Source organism: Heloderma suspectum, chromosome 5, assembly GCF_057233095.1.
Source record: "Heloderma suspectum isolate Gila_16-S chromosome 5, 16-S_ref, whole genome shotgun sequence".
NCBI classification, from domain to species: Eukaryota; Metazoa; Chordata; class Lepidosauria; order Squamata; family Helodermatidae; genus Heloderma; species Heloderma suspectum.
The window spans coordinates 196,590,908-196,606,943 of NC_139462.1; the positions used below are offsets into that span (position 1 = coordinate 196,590,908).

At 45.9% G+C, this 16,036-nt stretch overlaps 1 protein-coding gene and 1 long non-coding RNA gene across 2 annotated transcripts; both read left to right on the forward strand.

Moving 5' to 3' along the window:
* Nucleotides 1-1,566: 1,566 nt before the first annotated feature.
* On the forward strand, nucleotides 1,567-15,432 carry LOC146345026 (uncharacterized). The gene is made up of 3 exons (XR_014792406.1): nucleotides 1,567-1,735; nucleotides 10,227-10,391; nucleotides 13,879-15,432. It is a non-coding gene; the product is annotated as an uncharacterized LOC146345026 (long non-coding RNA).
* On the forward strand, nucleotides 2,062-6,545 carry LOC146345027 (metalloreductase STEAP4-like). Its single transcript, XM_084856066.1, has 2 exons — nucleotides 2,062-2,187; nucleotides 5,988-6,545. The coding sequence occupies exons 1-2, from the start codon at nucleotides 2,062-2,064 to the stop codon at nucleotides 6,543-6,545; spliced, it is 684 nt and encodes a 227-aa protein (XP_084712192.1).
* Nucleotides 15,433-16,036: the final 604 nt, after the last annotated feature.

A 16,036-nucleotide genomic window follows, 5' to 3' on the forward strand; every position in this document is an offset into this window, starting at 1 on the left:
ATCCCTCCTCGCCTAAATTCTGGCTGGGGGGGAGGCACCCCATCCCTCCCCACCGAAATTCTGGCCTGGGCGGAGTGCCCTGCCTCTCCAGCCACGAAAGTTCTTCTCCTGCTGGGACGCAAATGGCGGCGGCCACAGACACCGCCGTTTGCGTCCCTGGCCTGCAGTCAGCCATGATAGGCTATGTAAATCTTTATGTAGCCTATCACGTTTGTTGTTGTTGTTGTTGTTTTACTTGGAAATGGTGGTGGCGGCAGCCGGTCAGAAGACTGGCCGCCGCCGCCACCAAACCGCCGCCGGGAGCCACCGGGAGCCACTGGGAGCCGCTGCCGCCAGGGACATTCGCCGAAGGTAAATCCCATCCCGGGGGGGGCGGGGGGGCGGACCGTTTCTCCACCAATTTCGGGGGGCCGAATGTGTTGGCATTCGGCCTCCCAGAGATTCGTGGAGAAATTCTCCGACATCCCTACGTATGACAAAGTATGTGTCTACCCTCTCCTCTGAGGCACCATTTCAGAATGGAGAGAGGTGTCAGGAGCACCCTAGCTGCCTCTTACAGTCCCCTCCAATAGCCAGCTCAAGACACAGACAAAGAGGATTCTTTCCAAGGCTTTATTCCTTTTACAACTTAATGACTCTTTCAGATGCTAATCACCAGGGACTAAGCAAGGAACTGCACTGGGGTAGTTAGCAGAGTAGCCTAAGCTCCAGGTAAGGCAGTTGGTCCCCGTTTGAAGGAGAAGAGCAGGAAACCTCTGAACTTATGGGCTATGGAGAGGTCCTCCCTCTTACCCTTGGGTCCTCGGGATGCGACCGTTATTTTAGCGCCAAGCGGGCAGAGCACCTCCTCTCGGCGCCCTCCATCTGGCGCCGCTCCCTGCATCTGCGCCGAACGTCCAGTAAGGTCCCTCCCCCGCTCTCTCACTGCCAGGGTCACTATCTCTCTCAGGAATGCAGGCAGGAGGTATCTCTCCCTGCCGCTGTGCCTGTGAAGGATGAGCAAGCTCCTCTCCCACGGGTTGTTGCACTTCCTCAGAATCAGAACTGCTCTGGGGCTATATGGGCTCAGTTTCCACCCTGACAAGAGAGTGGGTTGGTGTGGTACAAGATTCTCAGCAATATTTAAAGTTTGTTCTTGGCTATATTAAAGATATAAACTGCAGTAAACTGAAGAGTACCTAATTTTTCATATTGCATCATAACTATATATGACCACAAGCCATTCGCCCAATTTTTTTTGGAAAAAGGAAAGGCTTTATGCCTATGGCTCAAATCCCTGTTCACTCAAAAGCTTATTGGATAACCTTGGGCCTCTCTCTCTCCCCCTCCCTCTCTCAGGCAAAACTACCTCATAGGGTTGTTGTAAGGATAAAATGGGGAAAGGGAGAATCACGTATTCCACCCTGAGCTTCTTGGAGGAGGGAAAGGACACAGCATTAAATAAATGATAAATTCGAAAGAGTAATCACATTCTTTGGAAATGTTGGGAAATTGTCTCTCCACTCCCAAGCATACAAGCGTGCAAAATCTTAGATCTTCCTCGTCTCCCCCTCCCTTTCCTGTGTCTCCACTCCAGCGGATAAATGTCCAGGAGTAGCCAAGTACTTCCCGACTGTGTTGCAAGCAAAAGGGAGTTTCTGTGGTTCCTCCAGCCAGATGCTGCTGCAGCTGTAGCTGTACTCAATAACCAACAGGGAGGGCAAAACATACACTCACCAAAGGCTGGCCATGAAAGGTAAGTTTCCTTTTAAAATGGAAAGTCTAACATGTTTCCTCAAGGCCTGTTCCTGTGTGTGGGATTTGTCAATTAGGACTTCAGGCTTGAATGTGAACTTTTAGAAACAAGAACATTTTCACATTCACCTGTGCTGTACGCAATGGCTTGTATGAACTTATTTCTGCTGTCCTTCCTCTGATAGAAATCCACAATGAGGTGCTGGGGAGAGAGGGGTCCATCTTTGTGGTAGTGCTGTGAAATGCAAATAGCTGATAGAAAGTGATATGAAGGAGCAACTAGAAGTTACACCTAGATGCATAAACAACAAAGAGTCTTGTGGCAGAATGAACGTTTATTGGCTAGAGTCCAATTCATCATATGCATACTCGGATACTTCTTCTGAAACAGGAAAAGCCAGTTCCAGAATGAGAGAAGCAGTTGCGCGCTGGCAAAATGGCAGTGGGAAAATTGTTAGTAGCACCCCGTTCCCCATGCCACTTTTCTGATGTGAATAGCCCCTTCAGAAGTGGCTTTTCCTGTTTCAAAAGAGCTGCTGGAGCAATACCATGCCGATCTTCATACAATATCTGTTTTGGCACCAAGGGAATTCAGTTTGCTTTGCATTGCCACACAACGAAAAAAATGAACAGATTCAGCTACCACAGAGTCACATTTTCCAAAACTGGATACCTGGTTTGAAATGCATTCAGGGTGTATTTCTCATCTGTTTAGTGCAAGATTGTTCCATTTAATGAGAATGTAAACATTGCATGTGATGTGGCACATAGGTGAAAATATCTATTTATTATCTGTTGTTGTTGTTGTTATTGGAATTTCTTAGCTGCCTTTCAAGACTGCAGTTTTCCCTAATAATTCCCTAAAATTATTTATTGGTGATAAATAGGTATACTCAATAGTATAGGAGAATTCAAATGACATCCATCCCATGTATTCAGATGACTCGTCCCAATGCAGGTAGCTTATCACTTTCCTCCATTGCACATAGAGTTCCTTCACACACCAGCCAAACATGTGGATAGCAGGGGGCATGGCTAGAGCACCCAGCCCTGAAACTCCCTCATCTGTTCTTTCAGTGTAGGAGGAGTGCCATTTCATTTGCCTTTAGGCATGGCTGGCATCATGGAGAAGGAAATGGCAACCCACTCCAGTATTCTTGCCAAGAAAACCCCATGGAACGTATCACAAGGCTAAAAGAGATGACGCTGGAAGATGAGCCCCTCAGGTCGGAAGGTGTCCAATATACTACTGGGGAAGAGCAGAGGGTATTTCCAAGTAGCGCCAGAAAGAGTGAAGCGGCTGGGCCAAAGCCGAAAGGACACTCAGCTGTGGATGTGTCTGGTGGTGAAAAGAAAATCCGATGCTGTAAAGAACAATATTGTTTAGGAACCTGGAATGTCAGATCAATGAATCAAGGTAAGCTGGAGGTGGTCAAACATGAGATGGCAAGATTGAACATCGACATCTTGGGAATCAGCGAACTAAAATGGACAGGCATGGGCGAATTTAATTCAGGTGACCATCATATCTACTACTGTGGGCAAGAATCCCTTAGAAGAAATGGAGTAGCACTCATAGTCAACAAAAGGATGGGAAAAGCAGTACTGGGGTACAATCTTAAAAATGATAGAATGATCTCAGAACGAATCCAAGGCAAACCATTCAATATCACAGTAATTCAAGTCTATGCCCCAACCACTGAGGCCGAAGAAGCTGAGGTTAATCGGTTCTATGAAGACCTACAACACCTTCTAGACCTAACACCAAAAAAAGATGTCCTCTTCATCATAGGGGATTGGAATGCTAAAGTAGGAAGTCAAGAAATCACCGGGATAACAGGCAGGTACGGCCTTGGTGTACAAAATGAAGCAGGACAAAAGCTAATAGAGTTTTGCCAAGAGAACACGCTGATCATAGCAAACACTCTTTTCCAACAGCACAAGAGATGACTCTACACATGGACATCACCAGATGGTCAATATCAAAATCAGATTGATTATGTCCTTTGCAGCCAAAGATGGAGAAGCTCCATACAGTCAGTAAAAACAAGACCTGGAGCTGACTGTGGCTCACATCAAGAGCTGCTTCTTGCAAAATTTCAGCTTAAATTGAAGAACGTAGGGAAAACCACTAAACCATTCAGGTATGACCTCAATCATATCCCTGATGAATATACAGTGGAGGTGAGGAATAGATTTCAGGGATTAGACCTGATAGACAGAGTGCCTGAGGAACTATGGACGGAGGTCCGTAACATTGTTCAGGAGGCAGCAACGAAATCCATCCCAAAGAAAAAGAAATGCAAAAAAGCCAAGTGGCTGTCTGAGGAGGCTTTACAAGTAGCTGACGAAAGAAGGGAAGCGAAAAGCAAGGGAGAAAGGGGAAGATATATCCAACTGAATGCAGAGTTCCAGAGAATAGCAAGGAGAGACAAGGAGGCCTTCTTAAATGAACAATGCAAAGAAATCGAGGAAAACAACAGAATGGGAAAGACTAGAGATCTTTTCAAGAAAATTGGAGATCTCAAGGGAACGTTTTGTGCAAAGACGGGCATGATAAAGGACAAAGAAGGCAGGGACCTAACAGAAGCAGATGAGATGAAGAAGAGGTGGAAAGAATACACAGAAGAACTATACAGGAAAGATCTTAATGTCCCTGATAGCCATGATAGTGCGGTCACTGAACTTGAGCCGGACATCCTCGAGAGTGAAGTCAAGTGGGCCTTAGGAAGCATTAGTAACAACAAAGCTAGCGGAGATGACAGTATTCCAGCTGAGCTATTTAAAATCCTAAAAGATGATGCTGTTAAAGTGCTGCATTCAATATGCCAACAAATTTGGAACACTCAACAATGGCCGCAAGACTGGAAAAGGTCAGTTTACGTTCCAATTCCAAAGAAGGGCAACGCCAAAGAGTGCTCAAACTACCGCACAATTGCGCTCATTTCACATGCCAGCAAGGTGATGCTCAAAATCCTACAAGCTAGGCTTCAGCAGTATGCGAACCGAGAACTACCGGAAGTACAAGCTGGGTTTCGAAGAGGCAGAGGAACTAGAGATCAAATCGCCAACATTCGCTGGATCATGGAGAAAGCAAGAGAATTCCAAAAAACATCTATTTCTGCTTCATTGACTACGCTAAAGCCTTTGATTGTGTGGATCACAACAAACTGTGGCAAATTCTTAAAGTGATGGGAGTACCAGACAACCTTACCTGTCTCCTGAGAAACTTGTACGAGGGTCAAGAAGCAACAGTAAGAACCAGACATGGAACAACCAAGTGGTTCAAAATTGGGAAAGGAGTGCGACAAGGCTGCATATTGTCACCCTGCTTATTTAACTTATATGCAGAGTACATCATGAGAAATGCCAGGTTGGATGAATCAGAGGTCGGAATTAAGATTGCTGGGAGAATTATCAACAACCTCCGATATGCAGACGATACCACCCTAATGGCAGAAAGTGAAGAGGATCTAAAGAGCCTCTTGTTGAGGGTGAAAGAGGAGAGTGCAAAAGCTGGTTTGAAACTCAACATTAAAAAAACGAAGATCATGGCATCTGGCCCTATCACTTCCTGGCATATAGAAGGGGAAGAAATGGAAGCAGTGACAGATTTTACTTTCTTGGGCTCCAAGATCACCGCAAACGGTGACTGTAGCCATGAAATTAAAAGACACTTGCTCCTTGGGAGGAAAGCTATGGCCAACCTAGACAGCATAGTAAGAAGCAGAGACATCACCTTGCCGACAAAGGTCCATCTAATCAAAGCTATGGTTTTCCCAGTAGTAATGTATGGCTGTGAGAGCTGGACTATAAGGAAGGCTGAGCGGCGAAGAATTGATGCTTTCGAACTGTGGTGCTGGAGAAGACTCTTACGAGTTCCCTGGACTGCAAGGAGGTCAAATCAGTCCATCCTCAAGGAAATCAACCCTGAGTGCTCATTGGAAGGACAGATACTGAAGCTGAAGCTCAAATATTTTGGTCACCTAATGCGAAGAGAAAACTCTCTGGAAAAGACCCTGATGCTGGGAAAGACTGAAGGCAAAAGGAGAAGGGGACGGCAGAGGATGAGATGGCTAGATAGCATCACCGATGCAATGAATATGAACTTGAGCACGCTCCGGGAGAGAGCGCAGGACAGGAAGGCCTGGCATGCTATGATCCATGGGGTCACGAAGAGTCGGACACGACTGAACGACTGAACAACAACAACATATTCCTTTAGTTCACTTCATTTCATTTTACTGATGCAGGTGTTTATCTGTGGAGATGACAGCAAGTCAAAAGAAAAGGTTATGGATATCGTTCAAAGCCTTGGTCTTATTCCATTGGATAAGGGATCGCTCCTAGCAGCAAAAGAAATCAAGAATTACCCTTTGCAGCTTTTCCCATTGTGGAAATACCCTATCTGTCTCTCCCTTGTTCTCAGTGCATTCATCTTCTTCTACTCCATGATCCGTGATGTGGTCTACAGGTATATTGAGAAAGGCAGAGACGTTTCCTTTTTTATTCTCATTAGCATCCCAAACCGGGTCTGCCCGATTGTGGCACTCGTCCTTCTTGGTTTGGTTTACTTGCCTGGGATCTTTGCCGCTCTTCTCCAGTTATACAGAGGGACAAAATACAGTCGCTTCCCAAACTGGCTGGACCAGTGGATGCTGTGTAGGAAACAGCTTGGCTTGGTAGCCTTGGCTTATGCTTTCCTACATGTTTTGTACACACTCATCATCCCTGTTCGGTACTATGTAAGATGGAGGTGGAACTCTTTTGTCCTTGACCAGGTAAGCTCTTATTCTTCTCCCATGTTGTAATGGTCCCAGGCCTGTAACCAAGTCACCAGTAGTTTTAGAGGGGCCTAGAGATCCACAATGCTGTCTGTTTTGGTTCATTATTAGTGCAATTCTCTCGCAAAGTGGGCCTCTTGGCTGGTAAGATGAGTCAAAGGTCGATATCGCCGCCTCAGCACATTCCATGCTAATGAGCTCTGGTATCTTATCAGAGTCTCGGATGTGCCTAGGAAGTGAAACTCTGTCTTAAAGCTACAAGTGTCTGTGCTGGGAAAGTTCTGATTGTTTTCCTTCTGAACAAGCACTGTTAGTCTATGCTGGGAAAGTTGCAGATGAATGCTAATTAGCGTTTGCTTCTGTCATGCTGCCTCACTGCTAACATGTATGGTATAAAACCCATCTTACCCCATGGCTCTGGGTTCAGAAAAGCTGTCTGATCCAACCATTAAGTACACCTCTGCACTGTAAGTACTCAATAAAGTCTCCTTGTAAGCAAACCTGTGACTGGCGTATCGCTATCTCTACACCTCTAAATCTTGTCAGCCCACGGCCGGGACATACACATGTTATCACCAGCTTCAAGGTGGGTGATGAAATGAGTATACCACTCATTTGATGAGTATACCACTTATTTGATGAAATGAGTATACTACAGAGTATACAGCTTTGGAGGGACATAGGCTGAAAGGAGGCCTCTGAAGTCATCAGAAACACAGATGGGCATCAGACTCCATGGGGTTATAGATCCACTGAAACGAATGAGAGTTAGTCGTGATTAACTCAACTCTCATTCATTTCACTGGGTCTACTTTATGTTGGATACTACCCCTTGCTTGTTGTGCTTCATCCCATGCAGATCATACCCTCCCTGCTGTCCGTACCCTCCCACAGAGACATCCAAGGAGGAAGAGGGATAGTGGTGGGTGGAGAGGGCCCAATCCATGTGGGAGGTCTGAGACAAGCTCCTAAACTCTACTCTCCCTGGCACATTTCTGTTGACATCATTAGGAGTGTGCTGGGAGCCTTTCCCAACATTTTGGGCCTCATCTCATTTTGTGGCCGGGGGGTGGGGAAGCAGACTCCCACAAATCTAGCAGATGCATTCTGACCCAGTTCAGATCTGCCCCATCACTAATAATATTGCATCGTGACAGTGGACTGATCCTCTCTCATCCACTCCTCATGCCTATCACTTTGTCTATCACGTCTGGGCTCAGGTGGCCAGGTGTCCTTTTTTACCGGGGACAGCCTTCTATTCGAAGGGATACCAGAAGGCTGCCCAGTCCAAGTCCAGTTTAAAGATAAAGAACCATAAGAAGGGAGAGCAGTAGGGGCCTTGAAGTTGGCTATCAACAGCACCTGGACAGCAGACTGAGCAGACACATGGGTCAGCTGGTCACAGTCTTCCTCACTATAGTGCAATATATTGGCCAACCACCTCCAGGCACTCTCAGATGGGACTGATTATCTGGATCCATTTCAGTCAGGGTTCAGGACAGGTTTTGGCATGGAAACATCCTTGGTTGTTGACCTATGGTTGACCTATGTTGGGAGAGAGATGCAGGAGTGTGACCCTGTTGATTGTCTTCGATCCCTCAGTGGCTTTGGATACCATTGACCATGGTATCCTTCTGGGGTGACTGTCTGAACTGGGGGTGGGGGGCAACAAGGCACATGAGGAAAGGTGGAAGCTCCAGTGACTTTGGGAGGATCCTTCTTCGATGGATGGCTCCAGAGGGAGATGCTTGGAAAGTATTGCTCGGCGCCATGGATTCTCCAGCATGGGGTTCCTCAGGGGCCGGTTTTGTCCCCCATTCTTTTTAACATCTACATGCAGCTGCTGAGTGGGGTCATCCAGAGTTTTGGAGTGTGTTGTCATCAGCATGCTGATGACACACAGCTCTATTTCTCTTTTTAATCCTCACCAGTTGAGGCTGTGGATATGCTAAATCGGTGCCTGGCTGTGACAATGGACTGATGAGGGCTAAGAAACTGAAGCTCAGTCCAGACAAGACTGAGATGCTGTTAGTGGGTAGTTCTTCTGACTGGATAGAGGGTGCTAAACCTGTTCTGGATGGGGCTGTACTCTCCCTGAAGGAGCAAGTTCATGGCTGGAGGGTTCTCCTGGAGCCATCTCTATCATTTGTCGCTCAGGTGGCCTCAGTGGCATAGAAACAGATGGCCCAGCTGCACCCCTATCTGGACAGGGAAAACCCAGTTTCTGTAATCTATGCTTTGGTAGTTTCCAAGTTAGATTACTGCAATGCACTCTATGTGGGGCTGTCCTTGAAGGCTGTTCAGGAGCTGCAGCTTGTGCAAAATGCAGCAGCCAGATTAATAACTTGTACCAGAAAGTCTGAACACATAACACCAATTCTGGCTTGCGTTCATTGGCTGTCTGTATTTTCCAAGCCTTCAAGGTGCTGGTTTAACCTATAAAGCCTTACATGGCTCAGGAACACAATACCTGATGGAATGCCTCTCCCAACACTATGATCAACATTAGGGGCCTTCCTCCAAGTGCTTTGTCTGAGGGATGCTTGGAAGGTGGCAAGAAGGGAGAGAGCATTCTCAGTGGTGGCCCCCTGACTATGGAATGAGCTCCCCACTGAGCCCCCCCCCCTGTCATTTTGATACTGCCATATATTTTTGGCACCAGGTTAAGATTGCCCTCTACACCCAGGCATTTAATGGCATATGATGGGGCACATGTTGGCTGTCTTGAACAGATCTGTTATTGGAACTGTTTACTGAAATTGTTTTTAGCTATTTAAATTGTTTTAAATTTTTTGTGTTATACAATTATAGGCTATATTTTATTATGCTGTTGTATTATGTAATGGTTTTATAATGTTGTAGGTTGGTTTTGTGTGTGTGATTATTGTGAACTGTCCAGAGAGCCTCGGCTATTGGACAGTATAGAAATCAATCGATCAATCAATCAATAATAACAACAACCTATTTAAATATTATAATTTCTAAATTTGCATCTACACATAGATGTAAGTGTCAATGCTATGCAAATTAGCAAGTGCTAATATTTTGCAAATTGGTGTCCTCTTTCTCTGTTGATGCATAAGTGGCCACCCTGTGTTAGGCTTCAGACCTTTCGAAAGGGCCATGTTAGCAAGGTCTGTGGTGAAGGGGACATTTTGTCAACTCAGGGATATTCCATGGGGATCCTGTCCCCAACCACAAATAACCTTCTCTGTGCAGTCCATTGTCCTTAGTGGATTGAAACAAATGACAGCAAGCATAGAAGGGAGAGAACCCTGTGTTGCCCCCAGTCTTTCACCACCAATAATTTAATAGATTTATCCTGTGTTCTGATCAGTGCTACTTTTCAACCACTGTAAAGCAATTGTGATGTGTGTTCACCAAATTTTTCAAGTTCGCCAGAGGTTGAATCCTGGATCTGCCTTCCACAAGACAAAGGGACCTTCCATGAGAAGAAGGTCTCCAGAAGGTCTCTCCGCCCAATGCTCTATTCCCAGTGACACCACAGCTCACCCCATTAAGCAAGGCCCCCTGACAATGTAGCATTTCCAGGGGACTGGAGACACTGCCATTGGAAAGAGGGGGTGGGGAAGTCCACTTCTGCCAGCACAGTTGATCCAGTGTAAATCTGGATTAAACCCCATATAAAATGATATATTTTTAATCTACTGCCTACTAAAAATATTTTTCCTTTTTTCTCACCTTAAGGCACTGAACAACAAAACGGATCCACTTAATTATGAGAACGTCTGGCGTAGTGACACTTACCTTGCTTTCGGTATCTTGGGATTCTTTTTGTTTGTCCTCCTGGGAATAACCTCCTTGCCCTCTGTCAGCAACAGCGTCAACTGGAGAGAGTTTTGGTTTGTACAGGTAAGGAGCATCTCTACACCAGCATAACATCCCGCATTTAAAATGGGGCTTTTTGCTGCCATTTTAAATGCAGGATCATAACGGACTCCCTTTACACGTGCTTCCTTTCCCCCTTTCCCTTTCCCCCTCCTTCTCCCCCTTATCTGAGTCCTCCATGTGTTTCATTGGTCTAGCTCCTCTTCCTGTGGCTTTTCCTTTTTCATGGAGGGAACTCAAGCAGAACACAAGTGCAGCAATTTGATAGCTCATTATCTCCAATCTATTTAAAAATGGAAAAAAGGTCATTTAGTGCAGGACATGCTCTGGAGGTTAATGACATGATCAGAAGGGCCTACAAACTTCCATGAGTAACCAATGTCAATAGCAGGATAAAAGCACCAAGTGGAGAAGCCAAAGAGCTCGTTAGCTGGGAAACTCTCTTTTGTCTTCCCAAATTGCAGTGTGTTGCTCTGCACACTTGCCCAGAAGTAAGGCCTACCAAATGCAATAGGATCTACTCTCAACTATTATAGCCTTAAGGCACAATCCTATGCATAGAGGGAAGGGAAGAATTTTGTTTCCTGTCTAGTTAGAGTTTTGGCATCTTTCAGAGTGGAATACCATCTACTCCAATATAAACTCCTTTCTCCCCTCACAGAAGAAACTGATTTCCCACTGAAGTGTCAAAGATAACAACGTCTGTTCCAAATCAGCTCATCTTCTTATTGCCTGGGGGGCGCCTTTGGCTGATGAGGCATTGGATGTTCCAGCATGGAGTGTTTAGGGAGAAATCCTGTGCATGTTTAGACAGAAAAAAGTCCTGTGCATTCCCTGGGAGTTGTAGGACTTTTTTTCTGTCTAAACATGTCTAGGATTATGCCCATAATCCTTTGAGGGGCAGAGGCTTTTCCTTCTGCATTTATTTCACTAGACCTTGAAAATTTATGGCCAGGGATGGGGAGGAAAGGGGTTATCACAATCTTTGGCCAACCCACCTACTCAGTTTGCATTGTAATATGATCCCAAATTGGGACTTCCCCAATTAATATGGAAACTGGAACAATATTAACCTTTGATTTCCACACTACTCCAAATTTTGTGGTGCAGTTCTATCAAAAAGGCACGTAGTAGGGGGAAGTGCTTGCAAAATGCATTCGAATGTTCACGCAGAATTTAAGGAAAACATTGGCAAACTGATGTGGAAATGGGACAAAACAAACTTATGCTTGAAAAAATGTGAACATTACAGAAAGCAAAACAGAGAGATTTGTCCATGGAGCCAGTCTTCAAAGACGCTTCTCCCAGTTCCTTCACTTTGGGAAAATAGAGCACCTGCTGCAAGGACAAGGGCCTTCTCTGTGGTTGCCCCAGTCTTCCTGAACAACCTCCACAAGGAGTACATTTGTATTCCTCCTTCCTGAACTTAACATACTTGTATAAGGGCCACAGGTTGTAAAGGCCTTTCATTAGTTGGATGGTGGGTGGGCTCGATGGATGATATTTTGTTGCATTTTTCTAGGGGAGTTTATTATTATTATTGAGAGCTTTGGCTACTGGGCGGTATAGAAATAAATAAATAAATTTGCTTTGTTTTCTTTTTTAATGGTTGAAAACATTAAACATTCTTGTTGGGGAATGCATTCTGTGCTACTGTAATTAAGAGGTTTTCAATTATATTCTAGGGGAGTTTGTGATCATTATTGTTTTGTTTTCTTTTTAATGGTTGAAAGCTAATGTAAACAGTGAGAAAAGTCAGGTATACATATTTGAAATAAATAAACAAATGTTGCCAACTCCCACTCTTGTTCATTTGAATCATTTCATTCACGTCTTCCCATCTAATGCAAAGAAGGGAACTGAGCCTCAAAGGCCTAATTATTTCACTATCTGGCTTGTACAATTCAGGCTGTAAACTCGTGCATATGTTGCTGAGTCCTGGTAGCAGAATCCTGGTAAGTGTACAGCGCATTAAGCCTTTAGTGTAATTAGGGATGTACGAAAGTCACTTACTTACCTTTTCACAGCTTTGATTCGCGGTGGGGGGAGGCGCTCCGTCCCTCCACCCGGAATCCTCTCTGGGCCGGTTCTGCTCTGTGGCGGCTCTGTGGAGCCGCCGGCCAGGGCCGTCCACAGCCGGAGTTCCAGCCACGGCCGGCTGCTGCAGCGGCCATTTGCGTCCTGCCAGGCTGCCGTGATAGGCTACATAAGTATTTACGTAGATTTATGGATTTGTGGTCCAACACATCTTGTGGTCCATCCCCTCAAGAGATTGGGTAAGGCAGCATTACACTTAGGGATGGCGGAGAATTCTGCCATGGATTTCAGTGAGGCCGAATGCACTGGCACTTGGCCCTCCCAAAACCCATGGCGGAATGGCCTCCCACCCCCCTCCACCCCATGGAATCCCCCCTGGGACAAAGCTTACCTGGGGCGGATGTTCCAGCGGTGGTGGTTCCGGCGGTGACTCTGGCAGCAGCGGCAGCAGCTGGTCTCTCGGCCGGCTGCTGTGGCCGCAAATGGCAGCTGCCGTAGTGGCCACCGTTTGTGTCCTGCCAGGCTGCCGTGGTAGGCTACGTAAGTATTTACATAGCCTATCATGGAAAGAGCAGGGACGCAAAAGGCGTAGTGGCCACCATTTGCACCCCTGCTCTTTGCTGTGATAGGCTATGTAAATACGTACGTAGCCTATCACAGCAGCCTGGCAGGATGCAAATGGTGGCCACTATGGCAGCCGCCATTTGTGGCCACTGCAGCTGGCCAAGAGACCAGCTGCCGCCGTCACCGCTGGAGCTGCCGCTGCCACCGCTGCCTCCACTGCCGCCAAAACATCTGCCCCAGGTAAGCTTCATCCCAGGGGGGATTCCATGGGGTGGGAGGCCGTTCCACCACGGGTTTCGGGGGGCCGAATGCCAGCGCATTTGGCCTCACTGAAATCCGTGGCGGAATTCTCCGCCATCCCTAAGTGTAATGCTGTCTTACCCAATCTCTTGAGGGGATGGACCACAAGATGTGTTGGACTACAAATCCATCATCCTCTGCCAGTGTGGCCACTGGTTGTGCTGGCTGGGGTAGGTGGGAGTTGGAGTCCAACACTCCTGGCAGGTAACAGATTAGAGAAGGCTGGCTTAATGCATTGCAACCGCAGCCATGCGAAGATATGTGCCATATCACACAATGGGCCTCTTTAATCCATTTGGTCCAAGAAATCCCCAGGGAACTCAGCTCGTAGTAGAAGGGGAACTCAGTGTTGGTCAACTTTTGATAAGTGGATAGAATGCTCTTTGATTTGCCTTATGTGCCTCACAACGGCTTCCCAGACAATGCATAGGGAAGTCCTGTAATGCTGTTACACAATGGCACTCATGCCCTGCTTGTGGCTTCCTGGTCGACAGCTGGTCGGCCACTGTGTGAACAGAATGTTGGACTAGATGGACCCTTGGTCTGATCCAAGATGGCTCTTCTTATATGTTTAATCATATTTCTTCTCTCTCTTTTTTTCTTCCCACAGTCTTACCTGGGCTACCTTACATTGGTTTTCTGCACTGCCCATACATTGGGCTATGGCGGAAAGAGGTTCCTGAACAGTGCCTCATACCCATGGTTCCTTCCTGCAGCTTATATGTTCTCCCTCATTATCCCTTGCATTGTGTTGGTCGATAAGTTTTTTCTAATATTTCCATGCATAGATAGACCGCTAACTCAGATTCGACAGGGCTGGGAGAGGAAACCCAAATACCCAAACCAGTCAAACAACAGCAGTTCATCAGCTGTATAATCTCTTAGCAAACGTACAAAATTTTATATCTATAAATAGGTAAAATGGGCAGAGTGTAAACAACTAAAACACACTGAAGACTGGCTAAACAAAAAGAGAATGTTACTCTGTAGCATAAAGACCAGGAAATCTTGACAGAAATTCAATATTCATCTTGTTCCCGTTCTCTCCCTAAGGAGCCCTCCTTTTCTGGTCTTGGGATTGGAGGAAACAATTATAGTTTATTTTTGACTTCCACTGGAGAAACCCATTTTGCAGTGGAACCACAGATTATAAGGCATGTTCCCTGTAGGTATATGGCAGGGATGCAGAATCTCAGGCCCATGGGGCAAATGCAGCCCTCTGGGGTTTCCCCCTTCCCCCCGGTGCCGCCCCCGTTCCCCCAACCACTGATGCTTGGGTCATTTCCTGGATTGTCTGCGTGTGCTTTCCCCCATTCTAAAAGGCTGAAATGCCTCTCCTAAGGCTTGGTTACTGGCAGGAAGAGCTTTAAGCCAAAATATGCTGGCATCTTGGCCCTGCCCCCTTTGACTCCAGCCTCACTCACCACTGGAATGCGGCCTCCGAGAGCTTCTCCAGAATTAAATTTGGCCCTTGAGTTGAAAGAGGGTCAGCGCCCCTGGTTTACCATACGGCATAAGCCACAACAATAATAATTTTGAAGAGTGGCTTCTAGTCCTGTTTTGAGCATTTTCAGATTCATAGTCTCCTCCTAGCTGTAGAGGTACTTCAGAGATGACAAAACTGGCGATGGCTCCCCAGGTCACGTGCACTGTGTAGATGTACTACATAAAGTTCTTTCAGTGAATAACTTTTCTTACTTTTGAAGCTGGCCATGCTTTTGTGGAGAATTTGACTGTAGTCTTAATCAAGGGATTCCTTTTTGTATGAAAGTGTGGCACACAGACTTTGCTATTGTGAACTTATGCAACCAAAAGCCATGGACGCAAATTCCACTTCTGCATTCATTCTAAAGATGGACTCAGGACCCAGTAAAGCTTCTTAATTAAGGTATTCCCCCATGTGTATATAACTGTGGGATGACTATTGATGGAGAAGAGCCTCTGAATGAGGTTATGATTAAACCACATTTACAAGCTTAATCAGTAACAGGCAAGTGGTTTCGTTCAAGCATCTTGGGATACAATATTGCTTATTGCTGAGCATTAATGTATTCCTTTACCATATTTAATGAAAATATATGCCTTTTTTTAAGCATAAATCTCTATATTATACATCAACATTTATACCATGTATATTTTAATCACAATAAAGAAAACCTGTTTTAAAAATGAATGTCTCTTTTTTTTTTAACCACAGAGGGGCAGTAGCACAGCCAGATCTCTTATTCTTTTTTCCTTTACCAATGAAGATGAAGAAGTTAAAGCTAAGCTTTAAAAGGCAAGGAAGAGGTAGATAGGGTTGCAATGAAAAAGAGTTGGCCGGTGTCCTCACATTGCAGAGAGCAAGGAAATAACTATGAACAATTTAGGAGTATATACCTTTGCAGTCAAAGATGAACAATGAAAGAAAGCACAACAAAGAGCCTTGTGGCACCTTAAAGACAAACAAATTTATTCTGGCATAAGCTTTCATGGACAGTCTCCACTTCATCAGATGCATGTAGCGGGCACTGCCCATGAAAGCTTATGCAGATAGGTGGCCGCCTATGAACTCGGAGGTGACCGCCTATCCAATGCAGGGCAGGAGAAGCATGGAGGGGATTATTCCCTCCGCACTTCTCCTGCCTTTCATTTTTGGCTAGACAGCCACTTTCAGCTGTCTAGCCACAGAGGTCGGAGCTGGGGAGAAGGCTGCCGGATGACATATAGGATGTGTCGTATCGAACTTTCCTCCCTCCCCACCCTGGAACGCACCCTGGCATGCCCCT